Raw genomic sequence first — 24,905 nt, 5'->3', positions numbered from 1 at the left:
GTGTCGAGGGAGTGAAGACTTTTTAAAAAAAAAAAAAATCCATTTCTTTACTGTTCACGGCCCCCTCTGGATTACTTTGCGGCCCCCTTGGGGGTCCCGGCCCCCAGGTTGGGAACCACTGCTCTAGACTGTGCCTTAGTCTCTTCCTGGCTGTTTTGATACCTTGTGTCTGTGTGTTTAGGTAATTCCCAACCCCCCTGAAGCCTCTTGCCTATGAAGCTCACAGTTCTGGGTTGCTCTGTGGTACTGAATGCTGATACAATACCACTGCCACCATTAGATACAATTTCTTCTTCAGCCTTGGTTACCCTGCCTTCCCTCCCTGGTCTGTACACTCCAGCTAAGGAATCAAGAAAATATTTATTGATAACACTAGGAATAACAAGATTACTTATAGATTTTGTTGACAAGCGTATGGTTTCATATACGATTCTCTTATGTTCTTAATTCTTAATATATGCCTCAGAACTCCTAATCCAATCTCTCAACAGCCATCTTCTCTCTACAACAACCTTCAACACCCACCACCTTCAACCAACCCACCTCTCAACAACTCCCCCCGACTCAACTGTCATCCTCTCATTTATACCTTCAGCCATTCAAACATACAGCCAATCATCATCCAGCATTCTACAGCCCATGTACTCCCCCTTCTCACTCACTCCGCTTACCATATTTCCTATAATAAACCTGCACTTACCATATTTACATTACATTCACATACAGGAACATCACAGTCTGCAACTAGTGCTCTTACTAATGGCAGCAGAATACAACATTAAACTCACTGGTTTTTTGCTGAGTCTCATAGGTGAGAGAATGTTGATTTTAACTTCTACTGACTTCCCTCCATCCTAATATTATGGGGGCATTGTTATGTGGGGCCTTGCGACAGTTTGCCTTGTGAAAAGTGCCTTCATATCCGAATGGTTTCTTACAGTTTTTTTCCTGTTTAGGGGACATTTTCCCTGTAAAGTTAGCCAGTCGTTTACAAAATTTCTCTTTATTAGACACCCCGATTATCTTAGACTTAAAACTACACTGGTTCTGGACGGTTGTTTATAATAAACCACTTCATGCTATGTAACAACACACCCCTTCAGGTGGTTCCTTGGAATGTAAATCCAAGAATGATTGGATCTCCACTCAAAAGAGCTCCAGTAGAAGCTGAATTAAAACTACACCGCCCAGATATTGTGTTATTTCAGGAGACTCACCAGTCTAAAAAGAAACTAATCTATCGTCTCCTTAAAGGCGCCTGGATTGAAGATCTGCTATATGCTCTAGGCACCTCAAAGTCAAGAGGGGTTGTGGTGCTGATAGCGCGAAATTGTCCACTTCAAATAGATGATTACTTAGCTGATTCGGAAGGCAGATTCCTATTTGTAAAAGGCTCCCTGAGAGGTCGAACTTTCACACTGGGCTCAATTTATGCCCCCAGTGCTGGACAACACATTTTTCTCCAGAAAACGGTGGACTCTCTGCAGAAATTTAGGAGTGGGGCTGTTATAATTGGAGGAGATGTAAATGAGAGCCTGAATGCTGCTTTGGACAGGAGCGGGCAGTCAGGTTGGACTGGCTCTCAAAGCTCTCAGCTAGCAGACCTACTAGCATTTTGTAGTTTGATCGACACCTGGAGGTATATTCCTCCAGAGAATGGACAGTCTGCAGGGAGGGGTGGCCACTGTGCTTGGCAAGGCAAGGAGAGGGGTGGCATTCTCTCAGTATGTCTGCCATCTGACCCTGTGCCCTGATGAGAATTACGACATGTCAAAACGTTCAGCGAGAGCCACATTCCATTGCGGGCAATCTTGCCAGTTGTGGGCAGGGCCAAAGGCAGACTCAGATGCTGCAACAGATGTGACTCTTGCCTTTTGTTCAGTAGATTACATTCCAGTCTTGTAAAAGCAAGCGCTTTTGACACACAGACATACCTCTATCCAAGCAAGCAAGAGGTATTATCACAGTTCAGGTTTTGAGTCAGGCAAAAGCACTTGAGGGTGTGTGGAGCAGGGCCATTGGGAAGTACAGCCTGGGGAGAATCACGAAGGCCACGTTTCAGGCCATGGGTTGGAAGTTCCCCACTCCTGCGTTTAAAGAAAGAAATGCAAGGGAGATGTCAGTTCACAGATTTGGCCACTCGGGGGCAGTGCACTCTTAAGAAATAACTGCTGATACAAATATTGCAATCTGTAAAATTAATTCTCATAAATCAGGTAATGCCTGTAACGTGATTTTCCAAAGAGCTATGTGCCTCTTACTTTTTGAAGATAAATGGATCTTCGTGAAAAGGGTACTGTGCACCTTGACTTAGGGAGGGGGGCCTACCTGCACAAAAGGATGCTCGCTATATCTCTGTATGCATCACTGATCTGGGATTCTTGCCATCCATCCAACTTCCACCGCTTGGTGGGTAATTCTGCCACATCTTGGGGTCACATGGATAGTCTGTCTCAAAGTAGGACAGCACAGAATTATCTTAAAAACAGCTCATGAGTCACTGTTTCTGGCTTGCGTCCTTCCATTCAGATTCTTTATGCCTAATGCAGAAACACTGAGGGTGGGTAAATCTGCTGTGTGTCTCATGCAGCTTGATAAAGTAGATGCTTCTCCATCTGGGCACAAGGGCAACCAAACTAGCTCCAGGCACAGCTGTGCCATTCATTCAGGAGTGATTGAATGAACTTACCTTTAACATAGCTAAAAATAGATCATGTTTTGAAGGTGCATAATGCAGCATGAAGCTAAATGGGTCTGGTCTGGTTGGTGTGTGGTTAGGAGAATGTCTGGGGACCGCGTACTGCTTTATGTACTCTGGTGAAAGAAAGGCAAGACCTAGTGGCCTGCCAACTGCCAACAAGGAAATACTGGTTTCATAACAGGCTGAATAAGATCCAGCTACTCAATTCCATTCCTTTGCCTAACAAGACCTGCTGCCTTGTAATGCTAGCAAGGGAAGCCTGCTTCTGTCACAGGCCAAGTGAGACCCAGTTGTTCAGCCCCACTCCCTTGCCTCAGAGAACCTTAGAGGGAGCTGTGGTTTGGTCTGATTCCAAGGGGGAAGCAAGGGTAGGAAATGCAACCTGGTTCTGTGGTGTCGCCATGTCAGTTTTGTTCCCATACTAGATTTGAGTATGCTTTTATTGTGTGACTCTTGTCACCTGCTTTAAGAACGCCTTCGGGGTACAAAAAGGGATATATAAGTATTCTTGATCAGGTGTGGGAAACATTTGGCCCTCTAGCTTTTGCTGAACTACAACACGAGTTCTGGATTGCTCCAGTCTAGCATGAGCAATTAACATAGCCAGACATCTCTCTGTGGCTACTAACTGGCAAGGGCCGACAGGAGTCACTGCTGCCAGCCACCATCTATCTTTTGCACGTGTTCAAGCCATATGCACGTGGCTAAAAGCCACAGGCATGTGTGATGGTAGCCCTTCCCTTACATCCACCAGCGCTCACAGCTTCCCTTCCTCTTTGGGCTCCTGCTAACAGCCTGGCTCTAAAGTAGCTAGCTCTTCTTCACTCACCATTACCTGCCTCTCTCTGGTGCACTGTAGGCTCAGGGAAGGGGCGTGTGCCTGGGAAAAGGAGATGCAAGGCACTGATGTGCCTCAGATGCCCCTCCTGAGAGGGGGGAAGAAGTTGGTGGGTAGACCTAGCTGGTGACCCCTGCGTCCTCCCACCCACGGGTGGGAGAAATGGAACTGCTATGAAGTAGTGAGGTGAGAGATGTCAACCAGTTGCCGAAACAAACAGGACAGGCCTTCTGGACTTAGCAATAGAGTGGGGAGTGATGGCCTCTTGTGCTCTGAAATAACTTCATCTCCCTTGCTCTGGTAGGTTTCAATCACCTATTTATTCTTCCCTCTTGTGTCCATGCATGGACATGTAGCTACTAGAGAGTGGAGGGGGACAAGACTTGGGCAAGGTTGTTGGTAGTGGTGCTTGCAGCTTCAGGATAGGGGATGGCTGTCCTCTGCATCGCTTTAGAGATGCACATACCAGTAAATGAATCTTGAAGTTGACATAAGGATCATTTAACCAGCATTTGCTATGCCTTAGTTGTCTGTGTATAGACTCTTGCATTGTGAACTGCAAAAAAATCAGGCTACCAGGATGGTTTCCATCTCCGCTGGTCATTTTTGGATCTGTAACTTTAAGGAGCTTGCTTTTCCCCTCTTCCCTCCCTATCCTTTTTCCTTTGTGTATCATGTTTTTTAGACTGTAGGGCTGAGAGCAGGGACTGTCTTCTGATCTTTGTAAGCTGGTTTGGGATCCTTTTTGGCTAAACAGCAGGGTAAAAATAGCTTAATAAATAAATAAATAAATAAATAGGGTTTTTGTTATTTGTTTATTACATTTATATCTTGCCTTTTTTCATCATAGAACCCAAGGCAGTATACATGTGGTTCCCAGGCAGTCTCCCATCTAGACACTGACAAGACCCAGACCTGCTTATAAGCTTCAGCAGAGTGGTGGCCTCATGTACTTTCAGACGATACCCAACTCCGCCGCTTGGTTTTATTACTAGGTTGCACCGAGGGCGCTTCCATTCAGGTACTTAATACTACAAACGGGTCATAGAATGATAATGCAGACCGGTTGTTGGCAATTTGTTTTTAATAATCATATTTCCCCCAGAAACGGTAAATCCGGATTGCGCCTGACTACAAAGATCCTGGGATAACTGACAAGCACTCGGGCACTTAATTTTTTAATTTTTATTTTTAAATTTCAATACAGTTGAATGACTATAAACGTATCAGACAATTTGCATTTAATTTCTGGCTGATCTGCATGGATTCCTGCCCGGCCAAAGTATTCCTGGGCCTCCACCAGAAAACTTCCAGCCTCGTACCTGCCTAGAAAACTAAAATGATGCTTAGTTACTACACTCTCCAAAGCCAACGCTGTCTTGTCTATACAATGAGAGATGGTGTTGCAGCTTTTTGGCCCTTTCAATCTCCCGTACCAGGGGGTGGGAGAAAAGTGACACGTTTCCATGGGGAAGCTGCTGCGTGTCACCGCGCTACGGGCTGGGGCGTGGCCAGGAGGGAAAGGGGGAGGGGGGAGAGCCAAAAGTCCTTAAAGGAGCCGCGCCACAGAATGAGACCCTATAGGAGGCGATTGCAGGACTGGAGGTGAGTGCGCTACATTGATAGAGGGCAAGGACTGTGTGATGTGAATGGGTGTGAATGCCAGGGAGTCCCGTGGCGGTTTTTAACCTCATGGGAAGAAAGGTATTGCTCACTGGGGTATTGCTTCATTTAAAAAGGTGCTATTATTGAAAAACCCATTCAAGTCGCAATCGACTTTAAGACAGTCCACTTGTCATTGTATTATAGAGCTGTTTCCCACCCTTAAAAAAGGGAGACGGAGTTTTTGGGGATCAATGGGATCTCTTTGTATTTGGAGAGGAAGGTTGGTAACGTGGTTGCTTCTGTGCAAGAAGGTTGCCACCTTTTCTTACTAGCCCCGCTCCTGTGCCTTTAAAAGCAGGCTGACACATTTGCAAATGAGCAGGTGAAGCTTTATCCTGGCCTGCTTGATCTCTTTGCCAGCGGGCAATGAATCCAGCCAGCTGGTCTCTGTTTACTTTTGGGGACCTGTCCTAAATCACGTTATGGTCTGTGGCTCAGAAGTAGAGCATCTGCTTGGCATGCAGAAACTCCCAGGTTCGGTTCCTAGCATCTCCAGGTACGACTGAGAAAAGATTTCTGTCTGAAACCCTGGAGGGCTGCTGCCAGCCAGTGTAGACAGTAGTGAGCTAGATGGATCTGTGGTTTGACTTGGCATAAAGCCGCCTCCTCTGTTCCTCCAGTTGCTGTTTGCCTTTGGGGCAAATATTTTTGCAGGGTGGGGAGAGCATTTAGGTTGAATTCCCAGTCTTCCTTTCTCCTTGGATCTCCATAAATTTAGTCTCGGGAGGTGAGTGCTGGCATCATCTTTTTAGTACCCATGCAAGCACATGTATGTGCATTAACATCAAAGCATGGTGTGGTGGCCTGTTCTTTCAGCCTGCTGTTGCACTTTGAACTGTGGATAATAAATTATATTTATAACCTAGTGTTGTGGCACCTTGGAAACTAACAAATTGCTCCATGAAAGCTTGTGGCAGAATAAAGTTTGTTCTTTTTCTCTCTCTGAAGTTATAACCAGTAAAATGCCTATGGGGAAGGGCTGTGGCTCAGTGGTGGAGCGCATGCTTTGCATGCAGAAGGTCCCAGGTTCATTCCCCAGTATCTCCAGGTAGACCAGGGAAAGACTGCTGTCTGAATCCCTGGTGAGCTGTGGCCAGTCAGTGTAGAAGAGAATACTAAGCTAGATGGACCAATGGTCTGCCTCTGTATAAGGCAGCTTCCTATGTATTATAATAGACTGTAGAAAGAAAGCTAGTATGTTGCAGGGATCCAGGTGTGTTTGATACACCTTCACTTTGCCCATTGCACAATCCATACCTGTAGGCTTCAGACCACCCAGCATCACAGGCAGAGGGCAGATTTTGCTTCTCCACAATGCTGAACTTTTTCCCTACAGGAATGAACATCCCTGCTGGATCAGGCCAATGGACCATTTAGTCCAGCATCCTGTTCTCACAGTGGCCAACCAGATGCCCATGGGAAGCCCACGGGCAGGACCTGAGTGCAAGAGCACCCTCCCCTGCAGTTACAGTTTCCAGCAACCGGTATTCAGAAGCATACTGCTTCTGACCGTGGAGGCCCAGCGTAGCCATCCTGGCTATTAGCCACTGACAGCCTTATTCTCCATTAGTTTATCAAATCCTCTTGTCTTCTGCTTCTCCTCACCATGTCTGGGTCAGAGGGAGAGGCAGGTGAACATAAAAACATAAGAGCCTGCTGGGTCAAGCCAATGGCCCATCTAGTCCAACATCCTGTTCTCACAGTGGCCAACCGGATGTGTCTGGGAACCCCACAAGCAGCACTTGAATGCAAGGGAACTCTCTCCCCCTGCGGATTCCAGCGACTGGTATTCAGAAGCATACTGTCTCTGACTGTGGAGGGAGAGCCTAACTGTTGCAGCGTAGTAGCCATTGATAGCCTTGTCCTGCATGACATTGTCTTGTCCTGTTTTAAAGCCATCCAAGTTGGTGGCCATCCCTACCTCTCGTGAGAGTGAATGCCATAGTTTAACTATGTGCTGCGTGAGGAAGTCTTGTCTGTCCTGAATCTTCCAACATTTAGCTGCATTGGATGTCCAGGAGTGAATGAACGGTGGCCGTTTTTTTACATGGGAGAAAAACTTTCAGAGACCAGGTCTTTGATTGCATCTCCAAATTACTGAACCAGATAATTCCAAAAACACCTTTATTAGCACTCTTATCTGGCTTTCACAATATTAAGACAGTACACAGACAGTTGGTAATTTTCCTTCCATTGGCCAGAATGGAAATATCTAGAGGGTGGTCCTCAGAATTCTCTCTACACAAGCTGGTGCTCTTTGCATCTGCTGCATGCATTTAAAGCCACATCATACCACTTTAAACAGTCATGGCTTCCCCCAAAGAATCCTGGGAAGTGTAGTTTGTGAAGGGTGCTGAGAGTTGTTAAGAGACCTCTGTTCCCCTCACAGAGCTACAATTCCCTGAGTGGTTTAACAGTCAATCCCTCTTCCCAAGAAACAGCGTGGCTGTGATCTCCTCCCCAAGGCTGCATTCAGACAGCAGCTTTTTCTGTTTTCCCGACGTCTCCTTAACTGATCCTTTCTGCATTTTATTTGATCTTTCACATGACATAAAAGCTACTTCTGGAAATCTAACTATAGTGGAAATTTAGAGCTCATTTCTGTGTTAGTTTTGGCCAGAAAAAAATCTGGAAAAATTGTGGGAGTAAATTGACAGACTTTGGGGCAGTATACCAGCGTACAGTTCTTTCCCACAGGAAGTGGGGAAAGGGAACAGAAGTGTGCATGTGTGGAAAAGGTGGGGAAGCAGCGACGTGTCCAATGACATTGTTGGGTCATACAACGCTCACTGGTGTGAACGAAATTTACTAGCAGTATATCTATCAAAAAGCCACAGTTCTATAATGCAACAAGGACTGCCGTGTGAAAGGAATGTTAGAAATCAGGACAGAAGTGGTACCATTATAACAAGTAAAACTAACACAATAAACCCTATGTCTGAATGCACCTCAGGAGCCCACTTTCCACTCAGTGTAAAAGGACTCAGGATTGGCATACTTGGGTGATGCCATGGGAACAACAGAGTGTTTAGCTACAGTTGTGGGCTACAGTTGTGGGCAAAGAATTATCATACTTTTCTGGAGTTTCATGTATTGGCAGTTATGTGTATAATAGAGAATAATAACGATGTCCAACCTCATAGGATTGAAGAATGGGGTAAGATTTGTAAAATACTTTTAAACATGTCTAAGAGCCTTGTTAACCTCACTTGGTATTTCATCAGCCTGAAGGCTGATCCCAAGATTCTCAGCACCTTGAGATCTCTTGCACCCCTTACATGGTCGAGTTGCTATAAATTGATTTCTTCAGTGGATGTTGATCTAGGCTTGTGAATTCTTAAAGCTGATTAACACAACTCTTTGAGGTCGCAGCAATTTTACCTTTCAATCTGTGCCGACTAAGCTACTGACTGGTTCTATGAATGCCGACCCCAGTTGCTGAGTTGCGACTGCAACTACTGAGTTGCAGTCAGGTGCTAAAAGCTGATATAGGCTGAGTTCAGTGCAGGGGTGGGATGTACATGATCCATTTAAGCTGTGGCTACAGTACAGTTTGAAAACGGCACAAACTTGTCTGTAGCTCATGGCTCCCACGGGCAGAGGTATCATATAATTCAGCCCCTTTGTGGAGTAGTTGCCGATTATAGAATTTTTAGTTGATTTGTCACCTGTCTTTTACTGACACATAAATCAATTTATTAAATATAAATATATTTGCATATTACCAATATAGGTGTCTTTTTAAAAAATAACTTACTATTTCATATGCAAAGGCTATTGGTGCAGCTCTGGAACTAGTTGCAATGCTGTAGATCTATGATCAGGATTCCAGTGATTTGTGTGGGGAGGGTTTTGTTGAACTAATTACTAACTAACACCACACAGTTGTCTTGAAGATCAAGGAAGTGATTGACATTTTGCTCGGATGCTATTTCCTTGATCTAAATCTCCCCCCCACCCCACCCTCCAACATTACAGGTACCAGAGTTAATACCAGAGGGATTTTTGGGGGGGGGATTTTAAATTAGGGAAAAAGCATGAGTGAAAAGGTTTAATACTCTCTCTGGTGCAGCCATGGCCAAATAGTACTGTAAAACAAGTAATACTGAAGCTTAACTGGGTTTATTTTTCTTTTTTTGCTACGCTCTGAAAAATCGTCTGGACATGCCACACTACATTCTGGTGCAAGTCACACCACATTCTGGTATAAAGCAATTTGTACCTGTGAGAATGCATTTATTTGCAAGGTCTGAATTCACAGACATGGCAACTTTAAAACAACAACAAAAGCTGTGTGTATTTATGTATAAAACTATTTGTATAGTGCAGTTTCATTAAAAACATCAAAGCAGTTTACAACAATTATAATCCAGTTTTAAAAAACACAATTAAAAATCCAGCAGCAGACTGTTACTGAAAACGTTTTTCTTGCTGCCAGGCTTGTGTAGACAAAGAAAAGTTTTCAGCAAACGTTTGAAAGTTAATATAGAAGGTACCTGCCGAATCTCTACTGGAAGAACATTCCCCAGAAGGGGGCCACGGAAAGTTCAGTTTTGTGTTGATGTCAAATGAGCCTCACCAACTTGGGGGGCGACCAGTGATGCTCCTACAGATGATCTCAGGTGATCAAGCTGGGATGTAAGGGTTCAGGTGGTCCCTAAAGTACCCTGGACCTAAGTTGTTCAGGGCTTTGAAAATTAATACAAGGACCTTGAACCAGGCTCAGTATTGGCCTAAAGCATACTTTTGTGTTAAGCCTAGTTGAGCTGTTTCCCAGATTTTTCCATCTTGACCTTCACAATGCCTTGTTATGTTGTTCCACCATGCCCTGACTCAAATGGTGTTTCTTCCTGCAGTCATTGCCAGCTTGGGTTCTTCTTGCATAGCTGAGTCACTTTAACTCATTCACTGGGCTATCAGGGTTACATCTGAATCACGGAAGAGTGAGTTGTGTACACGCAAGGTGTGCCTGCAGAGCCAGGTGGCCTGGGTGTGGCGCTGCCTACTGCCTTCTGGAGCCCTTCGTGCATCCGATAAAGTAGGTTGTTGCCTACGAAAAGGCCGTGCCTGGATCCATCTGTCATTCCAGTGGTTAATATTTAGAAGAGTCTAATTACAGTGGTTCACCCTGCGCACAGGTGAATTGCACTCATTCATGCCCTTCCCCTTTTAAATCTCTGACCAGAGAGCGTGTAGCTCTGACGTCCCCATATCCTGTTCTTTGAAGCAGGTTGGCTCCCAGCCACATAACTGGCCGCACACCCAGGCTGCGTGACTGTTCTTCAGCATAGCTGTGGGGCCAGAAAGTAGGTTGAACTGGTGCTGACCTTAATTCCCTTTTCCCCCTACAGAACTAGCAGTACAGGAAATGAGCAGCCAACGTTTTTGCTAGCCTTGCTCCTGTGCTTTTAGTAAAGAGAAGATCCGCTGGTGAAGCTTCTCCTAACAAAGAGATGGGCAAAGCTTCGCCTGCTAAATTGTCAAGCTGTTGTTAAAGATGCCGGAGCAGAACCAGTAAATATATTTTTTAAAGTTGGCAACCCTGTTAAGGAGGGCGGTGAGAACTGTTTCCAGTAGCACAAGATATGCTGCGCCTATCATGGCAATAAAAGCTCTAAAATGTGAATCACTCTGCAGCAAAGATCACAGATTATAAAGCAACCGAAAATGAATTGCAAATATGGTTTTGGACCCAGGCTGAGTGTCCATGGGTGGAGGAGTGAGTGAGGTTACGCCAGGGCAGTCCCAGAAAGGGGCCAAGCAGATGGTCTGTTCAGCCAGGAGAAATGGCAAGGGAAAAGCCTTCTGGCTGCTTAATGTCATCAGGGCTCCTGTTTTGGCTAACAAGGCTTAGAAAATATATCTAAATGCAATACTGGAATCAAATGTGTTTAAAGGAGCAAAAGTCCTCATGAAGGTTTTATTACATTAAGCAGACGGGCCTGAGTCATTGGATGAAGCTCCTGTGCTGAGAACATAGGAAGCTGCCTTGTATGATGTACCGTTCGTCCACCGAACTCAGTGTTGTCTGTACTGACGGGCAGTGGCTCTCCAGGGTTCCAGGCAGGGATCTCTCTCAGCCCTACCCAGAGATGCCAAGGATTGAACCTGGGACTTCCTGCATGCAAAGCATGGGCTCAACCACTGAATTGAGGCCCTCTTTGCTAGCCACAGTCTCCTATTTTCTTATACGTGCCCCCAATTTGTCTTTTAGGAAGTGGATTCTTTCTTTCTTTGTTTTTGGTGTATGCCTTTGTAAAAAACTAAGGCCATCTGCATAAAATATACACTCAAGCTCCTCACATTACAGCCCCCCTCTTCTAGGTGCCTATGCCAGCTTTCCTGAACCAGGTGTCCTCCAGATGTTTTGGACTACATGTGCTCCATGTGCTGGCTGTGACTGATGGGAGTTGTAGTCCAAAACATTTGGAGGGCACTATGCTGAAGAAGGCTGGTCTAGACAGATATCTAAGAGGGAAGTGCGCAGGCATACTCCTGGTTGCAGATTGCCAAGTGCTGCGTCCCTTCTATTTCTTTGCCCCAACTTGTTTTTAATTGTCTGTCTGTCTGTCTGTCTGTCTGTCTAATCTATCTAATCGAGCCAGTGCGGTACAGGCATACCCCGCTTTAACGTTCGCAATGGGACCGGAGAGTATACTTTAAGCGAAAATAAACTTTAAGTGAAGCAATTGTCTTCACTTGTACTGCACGCAATCACCACTAGATGGCAGCGGCATCATGCCAATAAAGTGTACGTTATTGTGAAGCGCGCGAACCTTAAGTGGAGTATGGGGACGTATGGAGCATGTATGTTATAGCGAGGCGACGTTAAGTGAAGCGTCATTAAGTGGGGAATGCCTGTATAGTGGTTAAGGGGCTGGACTATGACCTGGGAAACCAGGGTTCAAATCCCCACACAGCCGTGAAGCTCACTGGGTGACCTTGGGCCAGTCACTGCCTCTCAGCCTCAGAGGGAGACAATGGTAAACCACCTCTGAATACCACTTACTATGAAAACCCTTATTCATAGGGTCGCCATAAGTCAGAATTGACTTGAAGGCAGTCTATTTCCATTTCATCTATCTATCTATCTATCTATCTATCTATCTATCTATCTATCTATCTATCTATCTATCTATCTATCTATCTAATATTTGCCTAAGAAAGTCATCATGCAGCAGCGTGCTTTGCTGCCAGCAGATGGTGCAGCAGACTACAGTGTGATGCCAAACTTTTGACAACTGCTGGTCCAGCGATGGAGGGAGATGGAGACACAAGCAGGCAGATGTAAAGGGAAGCGGTGGCATTGGTGACATGTAAAGGGAGGGGGAGGATGGCTTAGGTGAGAGGGGGTAGGCAGGGTTGGTGAATGAAGCAAGCAGGGGCACAGCACCTAGTGTGTGTGTATGTATATGTTTATACAGTAGGGCCCCGCTTTACGGCGCTTCGCTTTAAGGCTCTTCACTAATAAGGTGGTCTCAATTAGACGCAATTAGACTAAAGCCCCACTCATATGGCGCTTGTTCCGCTTTTACTGTGGGTTTCGGGCATCGAGAGCCATTCTGTTCAATGAGTTTCGTTTTACAGCGGTTTTCGCTTTACAGCGGTGGTCCGGAACGTAACCCTCTGTATGAGTGGGGCCCTACTGTATGTGTATAGGCAGCAATGTGTCTGGCACTTTACAATGTACAAGCAGACAAGTCGCTGCCCCATAGGGGTTACAGTCTGTAATTTGACTGTGGGTGTGGGGAGACCACAGAGGAAGGGGAAAATTGGAGGTGGGGAAATTTGAGGGTTATGCGTCTATTTCAGCTGCATGTTCTTAAGTTTAGTGTTAGTAGGATTTGGGGATGGGGTTGTGCCAAAAGCTTCACAGAAAGGATGGGGTTGAGACTGGATTTTGAAGGGAGTGAGGTGGCATCAAGCAGTCCCGAGCGGCAAGAGAAAATGGGCAGAGTCTTTTGAGGCAGCGGAAGACATTGGGATGGGTGAGGGTAGTGGACTGGAGGAGGGGAGATCCTGGGCAAGGGTTTATCGGGATATACGAGCAATGGGGTAAGGTAGGGGCAGGGCCTTGGAGGGGTTTGAAGGCAGGGGCAAGGAGCTTTTCCTGGATCCAGGAACCAGGAGGAAGCTAAAGTGTTCCCATTTTGCAGATGGGGAAAATGGAGGCTCAGGGAATAGTGATCTGGCCAAGGCTTTTTGGGAGCACAGCAGAAACTAGATTTGAACCTGAGACCTGGCTGAACAATCCAGCCACAGCTCTGTAGTGATTTTTCAACATGAATGTTTTTCTGTGTACATATATTCAGATATTATTTCCGTTGGCCTTTGGAGTAAGCCGTTTGTCCTGTTGGCACCGTCTTCCCAGCTGCTACTCTGAGGGCTTCTGTTCTGGGCAGACGCTCAACCCAGCCAGCTCAAGACTAAAAGCGTGTCTGTTCTCTGAAAAATTGTCCATTTGGGATGATGAAACCCCCGTCCACCCCTTCCTGTTAAGGCCCCACCTTGCTCCCCAGGGAGCAGAAGGACAGATGCCTCTTTCAGTGGCCAGAGACGCTGGGCTGCCCAACAGCCTGCCGGGTCTGGCCACTGCCAGAGGTGCGCTTTTGGGCGGCTGCCCTGTGGTATTGGCAACCCCTTCTTTGGTTCCTGGGCAAAACAGGGTGGATCTCAGCAAACTGACTCCCTGGTCAGGGTCCATCCCTCTGCCTGTGGTGGATCCTCAACCTTCCACACACACTCCATTCCCGGACGTGTTTAAGTAAGTTGACAGAAAAGGGCTTAGGGTGCAGTCCTTAACCCCGCTTGAATTCACTGGGACTTCCTTTGAGTAGACAAGGCTAGGATTGCAGCCTCAAGCCCCCCAGCTAAGTTCTGGGAGGTGATGTCTTCACTTTTCTGAATGGTTGAGTGAATGCTAGTTTTTTAAATGGTAGGCCGTTGTGGTGCCTGTCCCTGGCACTGAGAGCGTATTGCAGTTGAGGCTAGTCCATCAGGGCAAATGGGGCACTGCCCCACCAACCTGAGCCTGCCCCCACCTACCTGCTTTCTTACTTACAGCCAGACTAGGGGGTGGCGGTGCCTGCCCGCTTCCTCCTCCTTAGTCTCAGAGTTGCCCTTGTAGAATTCAGCAGGGAGGATAGAAACAAAGCTAGAATGAGCTGGCAATGCCTCTCATTGGCTCTGGGCCCACCTCCATTTGGGCTCCCGGCATTCCGCCCTACCAGTCTCAGTGGACACCAGCCACCACCGGAATACTGAATGGGGAAAAGGTGGGCGTCCTTCTTTTCCTTTCTCACCACTGTTCAGTTGGTAAAACGGGTTCCATGCAAGTTCCAGAGTGTCGACGGGCCAGGCTTTGTGCTAGTTTTTGTGAAGATTGGCTTTGATTTCCCAGTGGCAGGAGTTCTGTACATGCTCACTCTCCTTTCCAGGCACTTTGCAAGGGTAGAAGGGGGCCTGGGGAAAGGGCAATCTTCCAGCTAATGCACAACAGAGAAGAAAGCTGTAAGTCAATGAAAAACAGACCAGCTGCATTTAGGGTTTCACGAATATGCTTAAAGCTGTCTAATATATATTTATTGTTAATACAATCAAGTTCCAGGGACTTGTCAGTCATCCCAGTGCTGTGACAGTCGTTAGCTAGAAGGCTTAAAGCAAGCAGGTAGAATATTGCCTGCATCTCTCCCTTTATATCTCCATAACTGAAAGGTTTAGAGAGTGTCTTCTCTGAAATCAGAAGGAGAGTGGCAATGCATTAATTATGTTGTTTTAACATTTTGGTGCTTGCCGGCCTGGGCTCCTTTGGGAGGCAGAGTAGAATAGAAATTTAGTAAATAAATGAACAAATAATGTATGAGCTTTGTTTTATTGTTGTTATGTGCCTTCAAGTCGATTACGACTTATGGCGACCCTATGAATCAGTGACCTCCAAGAGCATCTGTCATGAACCACCCTGTTCAGGTCTTGTAAGTTCAGGTCTGTGTCTTCTTTTATGGAATCAATCAACTGATTATAAATGTTACTTGATTTAAAACGGGGGTGGAAAACCTGCAGCTCATGGACCTAATAATGCCCTAGCACAAGCCTTTATAGTATTCCCAGTTGTTCCCTGGCAATGGGAGGCTCTGGGTGCCGATCAGCTGTTTTGTGGAGACAGCCAGCCTGCAGCAATTGACTATGCTACAGAGTTAGTTACTCCATAGTGTGGGTGATGCCTGCCCAAAGTGGGCTTCATGTATGCACTAGTCAGCTGATCGGCACTTACAGCAAGCTGGCTACAGTCTGCATTTAGAGCAACCTCCAAAGCTGGGCTTTCTGTAAGTGCCAGAACCCCTTTGCATCACCGGCTTGGATTAAAGCCAATAATGTGAAGGATCCTCTGTAGATGCGGCTCAAGCCATGTCTGCAAAGGATTTTTTGTTTGTCTTGGTCACCTGGCATCAGGTGGATGACTGGTGGGAGATCCTGCCGACCTGTCAAAATGGCCCACGGGCAGTGGAGGAGGTCAGGATCCGGCCCACTGGGCAGATCCTGTTCCTCACACCAGATTTGAAAGACGTGACCCCAGATTAATTGCGTAGCAGGTATTTAATGTTTTAAAATTTTATTTCATATGAGAACTTAAAAAAACAAACACCCAAACCTGCAGATGGCAAGTGCCACCTTAAAAGAGGGGTACCTTCTTGTGTGGGAGGAGAGGGAGCAGCAGCACCTTCTAAGTTGGAGTAGGGAACTTTTGGCCCTCCAGGTGTTCCTGAACTAGAACTCCCATCAGCCCTAGCAAGTGTGGCCAATGGCCAGGGGTTGATGGGAGTTGTAGTTCAGCAATATTGGGAGGGGCCAAAGGTTCCTCACACCAGACCTACAGGTGTTTCTAGGCTTTAAGGGGCTTTAAAGGACAATAAGGGGCATAGTTATTTTGGCATCTGAGGTATCCTACAAGTGACTGTTTCTCATTCTGACAGCAAAAGTACAATTAATAATAATAATAATATTTGTTGTCCTTGAATGACTCAAAATCACCTGCCTTAACGGTGGTGCCGGCCCTCACATTAAGGCTCACATTAATGCTCACATTAAGGCTCACATTAAGGCTCACATTAATGCTCACATTAAGGCCTGCTTTATTCTTCCATGTGTCGGGCAGTGCTGTTTCATACAGAGGATAAGGCTAGCGGTGGCTACTAGCCATGATGGCTGTGTTCTCCCTCTACAGTTGGAGGCCGGATGCCTCTGAATGCCACTTGCTGGGAATCACAAGTGGGGGGAGATGCTGTTGTGCTCTGGTCCTGCTTTTGGGCTTTCCATTGGGGCATCTGGTTGGCCGCTGTGAGAACAGGATGCTGGACTAGATGGGCCTCTGGCCTGGTCCGGCAGGGTCATTTTTACACTCTTAAGTTTATATTCCTGAGCCAACACCAGTGCCAGTAGTGGGGTGGGGGGCTTTGGCGAAGGTGCCTCAGTGCCCCCCCAAGGCACTGCTGCCCATTTTCTTGCTTCTTTGTCAGTCCAACTGTGGTATGCGAAGGCTGTGCATTCATTCTAGGAAACACCTGCCTTGGTCCAGGTGGGATTCTCAGAAATGAAGGATGCTACCAGTTGTTTACCGAGCCCAATTCAAGGTGTTGGTTTTAACCTTTAAAGCCCTACATGGTTTCGGTCCAATTTATCTAAAGGAGCGCCTTCAGCATCACCAAATATGCCGCCTGACGAGAGCTGCCTCACAAGACCTTCTCTCGGTCCCACCAGCTAAAACAGCTAAGCTGGTGCAGACCAGAGAGAGGGCCTTTTCGATTGTGGCCCCCACCCTCTGGAATTCTCTGCCATATGAACTTCGTCATGCCCCCTCCCTAGTAGGTTTTCGCAAAGGATTAAAAACTTGGTTGTTTCGGCGAGCCTACGGGACTCCTGGGTAATCTGGCGGACCCTGATGTGGGGGGGTTGATTGATCAGAGATGTTATTTTGTATTCATATTTTGTATTTTAATTCTCATTTTATGTACGCCGCCTAGAGTGGCCGTTGGTTCGGCCAGATAGGCGGCTTAAAAATAAAATTTTATTATTATTATTATTATTATTATATGTGTGCCATACAGGCAGATGTCAACTGGGGGGACCCACACACTCCCTCGTCCCTCTGTCAAGGCTCCTGTGGCTCTGAGGTTCCCAGGCAGGGCCCCCGTCCCTCCTCTCTCTCAGGCAGCTTCCCTGTCCCCTTTCAGGTGACGATGTCAGAAAAGGTACTTGTGACGGGCGGAGCCGGCTACATAGGGAGCCACTGTGTGCTGGAGCTGGTCAAGGCCGGCTACGCCCCTGTGGTCATTGATAACTTCCACAACGCCATCCAAGGTAAGGAGAGAGCCAATTCTTTGCCAGCCGTTTGTTTCACAGGAGCTGTCGTTTAGCATTGAGGGAAGGGCTCAGGGGTAATTAGAGATGGGAAGAAATTTGACTCACCGAAGGCATACAGGAGCTGAACCTCAGCCACCCTTTGAAATTTGCACACCTCTGAATTTTGTAGTGCAGGTCTCCAGCCAAGTCTCATGTACAAAGATGCGTAGACTGAGGTAAAGTGTGCATGAAAATGCATATCTTAGTGAAAGTATCATACGAAAGCACATTATATTGGGGAAGACGGCTTTGCAACAAGGTGTATATTAGGCAAAATTCCATACAAAAATGTTCCTGTTAGGATAAATTCACACTAAAATGCTGATGAAATTTCATGAGGATTTTTTTTTTTTTAATCACAAACTGATGTGGAAATCAAGGTTGAACTTAAGATTGGAAAAATGAGGAACTAAGAGAAACCAAAATGGACAGATTTGTCCATCCCTAGTGGTAAGGTGCCTGCTTCACATGCGGAAAGTTCTAGGTTCAATCCCTGGCCTCTCCCCATAGGAAAGACCCCTGTCAGAAACCCACTGCCCATCAGTGTCTACAATACTGTTTTCAGACATCTGACTTGGTATATAGGGTAGATGTTTTGCAGGCATTTTGGGGGGACGGGCTGCGGCTCAGTGACTGAGCACATGCTTTGCAGGCAGAGTGTTCCAAGTTCAGCCTGTGGCATAAGAGCTTGGCTGGATCAGACCTGCTGCGTTTCTAGGTAGAGCTGGGAAGTCCCCTGTCTGCAACCCTGGAGAGTTGCTGCAAGGTCATGTAGATCAGCCTTTTTCAGATGTGCTTCCTCAAATGGTGTTGGTTTACATCTCTGATCATCCCTGACTGTAGGCTAAGCTGGCTGGGGATGATGGGAGTTGTAGTCCAACAACATCTGGCGACCTAAGGTTGAACTCTGATACGCTCAACTACATGGACCTATATGAACATAAAGAAGCTGCCTTATATTGAGGCCCATGTAGCTCAGTATTGTCTGCACTGACTGGCAGTGTCTCTCCTAGAGCCCTACCTAGAGGTGCTGGGGATTGGATCTGGGACCTTCTGTACGCCAACCACATGGCTGTTAAAGTGATATCATACTGCTTTAAATGTATAGTGCAAATGAGGCCTGAATCTATGAAACCTTCCAGTGATTTGGCCCAGTTTGGCCCACTCTGGCATGATGCTAAAAGCAGGATTTCTCGACAGGGGACAACATGGTGCCCGAGAGTATTCAGCGGGTGAAGGAGATTGTGGGTAAGGAGATCCCATTCCAGCAACTGGACGTCCTTGATGAGGCGGGTCTCCATGAGCTCTTCGAGAAGGTGAGGGCCTGACCCTATCAAACCTGTTGAGATGAGTATGGGGGCACTGCCTCAGGGGGCATTATCCTGGCTCAGCTTCTGCTCTCTGGTGCCTGGGTTCTTGCCTACTAGGCAGCATCAGGGCCTCTTTGGTGGTGGTCCCCTAGATCTCCCATCCCAGCTGTCTTGGGCTACACTGGAATCACTTTGGGCATACAAGACAGGGGTTCTGGCTCTTCTGCCTCTGCTATCTGTTCATCCTCCTGTTGCTTTCCCCCATCCCACCACCCTTTTCAGCCTCTAAGGAGGTTTATGGTTCCTGATGGGCATGCATCAGAGCACCTGTGTGCCAGTGCCATGTTGCTTCCACCCTAGATGTGTTTACTTCTGGCCAGGTTGGCTGCGCTGAGGAGTTCTGCTGGATTGCCACGAATGGTACAGCTCCCACCTCTCAACCCCCAAACTGAGGTGGCATCTGCACCACCTGGGAGCCACACAGTCCAATTGCAGATTGTGCCGGATTAAAATCCAGCTCCTTTGCCCCTTAGCAAAGGCTTTGCCTTGAAGGGGATCTGGCTCCTGGGTGTGTTTGCATAGCGAGCTTGGCCGAAAGTTGCTTCAACGGATGCAGAAAATGGCATTTTTCATAAGGAATGCCACATCCCAGAGCTTCTGGGGCTCTGTTGGCTTTTCATCATGGGAACATTTTTGTATAAAAGAATGGAAAATGTGAACCGCAGCTCTCTGCGCAGCATCAGCAGTCATATTCTTAACACACCCCGCCTTCTCTTTCCTGACAGCATCATTTCTCCGCCGTGATGCATTTTGCAGGCCTCAAAGCCGTTGGAGAGTCTGTCCAGATGCCACTGGAATATTACAAGGTGAACCTTACCGGGACCATACGGCTACTGGAGGTGAGTGGCACGCACATTAGTGTGCCAGGTTTGTAAGTCTGTACAGGGGAGGACATCCATTGCACCAGCCACATTTCACATGTGGCACAGATGACTTTGAGAGCAGCCCAAAGTGCTTTTGGCATCACAGGTGTCGCAACTGCCTTGGTCTCTACCCCTGATGTAACGCAAGGAGGGCCATTTTTTTCAGCCTGAGAGCGGGGCAGATCCTCCTTCGCTGAGAGGCCAAACACTGCTTCCCTCCCATTAAGGCCCTGCTGATGAGGAGTGACGTCTGATGGCTCCATGTCACTGGGACAGTGGAATCTGCTCCAGGTTTTTGTTCTAACTTTCAAAATTTGGGGCTAAAACCTGGAGCAGATTCCACTGCCCCACTGACATGGAGCCACCAGCTGCCAATGGCGCCTAGACAGCTTGTTGCCCTGCATTGGGTATCTTTGTGAATTGGAAAGCAACACCTGGTTTGCTGCTTGACACTTTGTTGGCCCCTGTTAGAACAGGATGCTGGACCAAATGAGCCTTTGCTCTGATCCAGCATGCTCTTCTTATGTTCTTAAAGGAAAAAGTTTTTTTTACTAATGTTAGACCACAAGGAGTCGGAGAACTTTGGCAATCTACCAGTAGACCCTGTTCTACCTTCTGCCCACCCCTGGCAATAACCCAAACCATTCCCTGAAGAGTCAACCTGGGCAGGGACTGGATGTACCCTTTGGGTCATCAGTTGGTCATCCCTGGTCTAGCACTTTGTGGTTTGTTAGCCAGTGGTGGTTGGTACCTATTGGGACTGGTAGGGTGGAAGACAGGGAGACCAACAGTAGGTGGAGCCAGAGCCAATGGCAGGCACAGCCATCTCCTGACTGGTTGTAAGTAAGAAGGCAGACAGGTGGGGCTGGCCAGTGGGAAACTGAGGTGGATGGGGCAATGCCCCACTCTCCCTAGTGGACCAGCCTCCCCTGCTCTTAGCTTATCATCAGGGCTTTCTGCTGCTCTGGAGATCGCTGTCAAACAGCCTGTAATCAGAGCCAAGCTAGCTCGGTGTTCTTCAACTTTGGTGGCCCTGAACTTATTGAACCACAACTCTCCTTGTCCCCAGCCAGCTTAGCCAGTGGTCAGGGATGGCAGAATTGTATTCCGGCAACATCAGGAGACCCAAGGCTGAAGAACCCTGAGTTCAGTGGTCTCCATTTTTCCACAGACCATGAAAGCACATGGAGTCAAGAACATTGTATTCAGCAGTTCAGCCACAGTCTACGGCGACCCTGCCTACCTCCCCATTGATGAAAACCACCCAGTCGGAAGCTGCACCAACCCTTACGGGAAATCCAAGTATTTCATTGAAGAGATGATCCGAGACTTGTGCAAGGCGGAACCGGTAAGTGACCAACATACTGTGCCATGGCACGCCTTAGCACTTGGGGACTCTGCTCCCTGCAAGACTGTCCCAGGAGATATTTCTGATTGGACCTCCGGGCTTGTTTCTCACAGGACTGGAACGCCATTCTCCTCCGATACTTCAACCCCATTGGAGCTCACAAGTCGGGAAGGATTGGAGAAGACCCCCAGGGCATCCCAAACAACCTGATGCCCTATGTTGCCCAGGTACCTAAAACCCCTGGGAGAACTTGCTGTGCTCCGTCTCTTGCGTTGAGATGCTCTTGTTAACTCCTGTGCCTCTTTGTTGCTTCTTCCTCCATCTTCTCCAGGTGGCTGTGGGACGCAGAGAGTACCTGAGCATATTTGGGAATGGTTATAACACACTGGATGGGACAGGTGAGTGTCTGGAATCATCCTAGTATTAAAATGAAAGCCTCCAGCCTTAAATCTGCTTGAAATCCTGGAGGTCTGAAGATGTGAAAAGGGGGGGGGGGTTGTGAGCCTGCAGTCCAAGCGACACACATGTGTGTGTTTATGTTTTTGTTTGTGCTCTAGGGGCAGGGGTGGGTAGCCTTTTTTTAAGCCCAAGGGCTGCATGCCCTACTAGGAGACCTTTAGGAGGGCTGTGTTGGCTGGGGTTGATGGGAATTGTAGTCCAGAATATCTGGAGGGCACCAGGCTGGCGAAGGCTGGACTAAGTCAGGTGTAGGACCACCCAGTCTGAGTGAGCAGAGTCCTGGCTGATGGGCTTCCTTCCTTCTCTGGCAGGTGTTCGGGATTACATCCACGTGGTGGACCTCGCCAAAGGCCATATTGCAGCTTTGAAGAAATTCAAGGAGAACTGTGGCTGTAAGGTAAGGAAGCGCATGTTTCATAATAGCCGTTGCCTTCATTTGCGTGGGAGGGGAGGAAACTATGGGATTCCACCACGTGCTACAGAACAGTATAATGGGACAAAGCCTTAATCACAAGACCTGCGTCTTTGCAGATATACAACCTTGGAACCGGCACTGGCTACTCAGTCCTGCAGATGGTGAAAGCTATGGAGAAGGCATCGGGAAGAGAGGTAGAGTCACAAGCAGGGATGGAAAGATCTGTCAGTTTTGTGTCCCTCAGCTTCTCATTTTTTTCAGTCTTAAATTCAGTTCTTCACGTTTCTGCAGCAATTTGTGATTTTTAAAAAAAATCCTCAGGAAGATTATCCAGCATTATAGTGCACATTTCTCCTAATAAACACATTTTGTAGGCAGTTTTGACTAAAGTACACTTTTTGCAAACCATTTCTCATCATACAATGCACTTTTGCAAGTTATTCTCACTTGTCTATAAGCGCCTTTCCCCCCAATGTATGCATTTCTGTAAACATTGGTTGGCGAACTGCATTGCAAAATTTGAATAAGTTTTGAAGGATGGTTGCGTTTCGCTTCTCATATTGTTTTAGAAAGTGCAAAATTGACCAATTCAGCTTGAAATGTAAACTGAATCGAATTTCTCCCCCTTCCCTAGTCACAAGCCAACTAGGGTGCAGGGAGAGGGGATTTAACTCCTGCTGGAATCCCAGGAAAAGGGGGCTGGGAGAGGAAGGCACCCCTGCCTGGTCAATCCCATGGTTCAGCCTTCCCCAATCTGGTGCCCTCCAGATGTGCTGGACAGCAAATTCCACTGGCCCCAGCCAGCAGGGTAGTAGTGCATAACTTCAACCAGCTCTTTTAGTTTTGGTAGAAGGAATGCAATCCTATTTAGGTTATACACCACTTAGGGGTTGTTAAATGTTAAGTGGCTTATAAATGCTTTTAAATAAATAAATAAAGCTCCCCCCAGTGAGATCTGCCTGGTGCCATCATTAATGTTCTTTCAGAGCTCTTCTCCCAAGCATTTGAAGGATTACAGTAAATGTTTTGCTGTTTGTTGCTGTAACAGCCATTGTGATGACTTTATGGTAATGTTTGTTTTAATGCTTCTTAATCTTCTTGTAAGTCTCTTAGAGACTTCTTTTTGTAGTGAGCGACTAATAAGTCAAATTAATAGTAGTATTGTATTTTTGTCATCCTAGTAGCTGCACCCACTCAATTTCCAATAACATATTGACAAGCTCCTGTCTTTGGTCTAGATAAACTACAAGATTGTTGCACGTCGGGAAGGCGATGTGGCCTCCTGTTATGCAAACCCGGGCCTAGCTGAACAGGAGCTACGCTGGAAAGCTGAGTTTGGCCTGGACAAAATGTGTAAGTGGAACCTCCCCACCAAGGCCGCCCCTTGCTCCCTTCCACCTAGTCTTTGCCCCTCCTTTCCTTTCTAGTGGTGGAAGCTAGGGGGAAAACGGCTCTCCAGCCTTTATTCCCCATTTCAGCCAAGTTGCTTTGCTGATCTGCGCTCACATGGAGTCTAGTGGGGTAATTGTTGTGTTGGCATCTGTGTCAAAAGAGCCCTGCTGGATCAGGCTGAGGACCCATCTAGTCTAGCATCCTGTCCTTACAGTGACCAACCAGCAGGAACTGAGCACAGCAGTGCCCTCCCCACTTGGCATTCCCAGCAAACGCATATTGAAATATCGTCTTACCCCTTATATACCCAGTCGATCACTGCACTCTGCAGGCGAGGGCCTTCTACAGATAGCGTCTTATCAGGAGGTCTGTTCTGCACAACATAGGAAGTGGACTTTTAGTGTAGTGGCACCTACCCTTTGGAATTTCCTCCCCTTAAATATTAGACAGGCGCCATCTCTGTTATCTTTTCGGCACCTACTGAAGACCTTCCTCTTTCAACAAGCCTTTTAAGTAGAGACCTTATCCCAATTTGCATCTGTAGGAATTTCTTTCTAAGAGGATTTTAAATATGTTTTTAAGATGTTTTATTTTAATATGTTTTGTCTTTTGTTTTAAAAATGTATTAAAGTGCTTTTAATGTTTTTATTTGCCACCCTGGCTCCTTCTGGGAGGAGGGGCAGGATATAAATGTGATAGATAGATAGATAGATAGATAGATAAGACAGTTTTGAAAGCAACAAACAGTATATATATATATATATATATACACGCACGCACGCACACACACAAACATATACATACATACATACTGCCTCTGACAGTGGAGGTCGACCATAGCCATTGATAGCCTTAGCCTCCATTAATCTCCTAATCTCCTTCTCTGTAATTCCCCCCCCGCCTCAAATAAGGCACATGCAACACTACTAGTTTTGGCCCATGCTGAAGCTCTTTTTATTTACCTTGGCCTCTTCTGCTTTGACGCCTGTCATTAAGAGTTTTTAATTCACTTTGACTTCTGACTGTATATAGTGTTTTGTGTTGCCCTGCATTCCCGGAGATGGTGGTGTGACAGGCAGTATATAAATAGTAATAATAAGGCCATCCAAGCTGGTGGCAGCAAGTTCCATAGTTTAACGGATTTGCCATTATTCTCTCGACCTCTCCCCTGCCGTCTCTTTCAGGTGAGGACTTGTGGAGGTGGCAGTCACAGAACCCCACTGGCTTCAGCAAGAACTAGCACCTGGAAGATGTTTCCTGTCCTCTCCATCACTACCGTTGAACTAATCCAGTCCCAAGGGCCAATTCACTCCTTGCTCAGGGAAGATGATGGCTCCTGCTCATTTCTTCCCTTTTCCTAGAGACCAAATAGACTCTGGAAGGGGAGGATGGATCTTGCCCTCTTACTCTACCCATTTCTCTCCCCCTCTCTCGCGTGCCTTTCCCTGAACCTTCTCT

At 46.9% G+C, this 24,905-nt stretch overlaps 1 protein-coding gene across 1 annotated transcript; it reads left to right on the top strand.

Annotated features, from left to right (window-relative positions):
* The first annotated feature begins 5,179 nt into the window (after nucleotides 1–5,179).
* GALE (UDP-galactose-4-epimerase) lies at nucleotides 5,180–24,780 on the top strand. The gene is made up of 11 exons (XM_061597806.1): nucleotides 5,180–5,243; nucleotides 17,432–17,558; nucleotides 18,801–18,916; nucleotides 19,696–19,809; nucleotides 21,005–21,181; nucleotides 21,295–21,408; nucleotides 21,513–21,579; nucleotides 21,952–22,037; nucleotides 22,172–22,249; nucleotides 23,294–23,408; nucleotides 24,632–24,780. Exons 1-11 carry the CDS (start codon nucleotides 5,199–5,201, stop codon nucleotides 24,685–24,687), a joined length of 1,095 nt encoding a protein of 364 aa, XP_061453790.1. The 5' UTR covers nucleotides 5,180–5,198; the 3' UTR covers nucleotides 24,688–24,780.
* Nucleotides 24,781–24,905: the final 125 nt, after the last annotated feature.

This window comes from Rhineura floridana, chromosome 15 (genome assembly GCF_030035675.1).
Source record: "Rhineura floridana isolate rRhiFlo1 chromosome 15, rRhiFlo1.hap2, whole genome shotgun sequence".
NCBI classification, from domain to species: Eukaryota; Metazoa; Chordata; class Lepidosauria; order Squamata; family Rhineuridae; genus Rhineura; species Rhineura floridana.
Note: the sequence above shows the minus strand (reverse complement) of the source record. Positions and strands in the feature narration are given on the sequence as shown.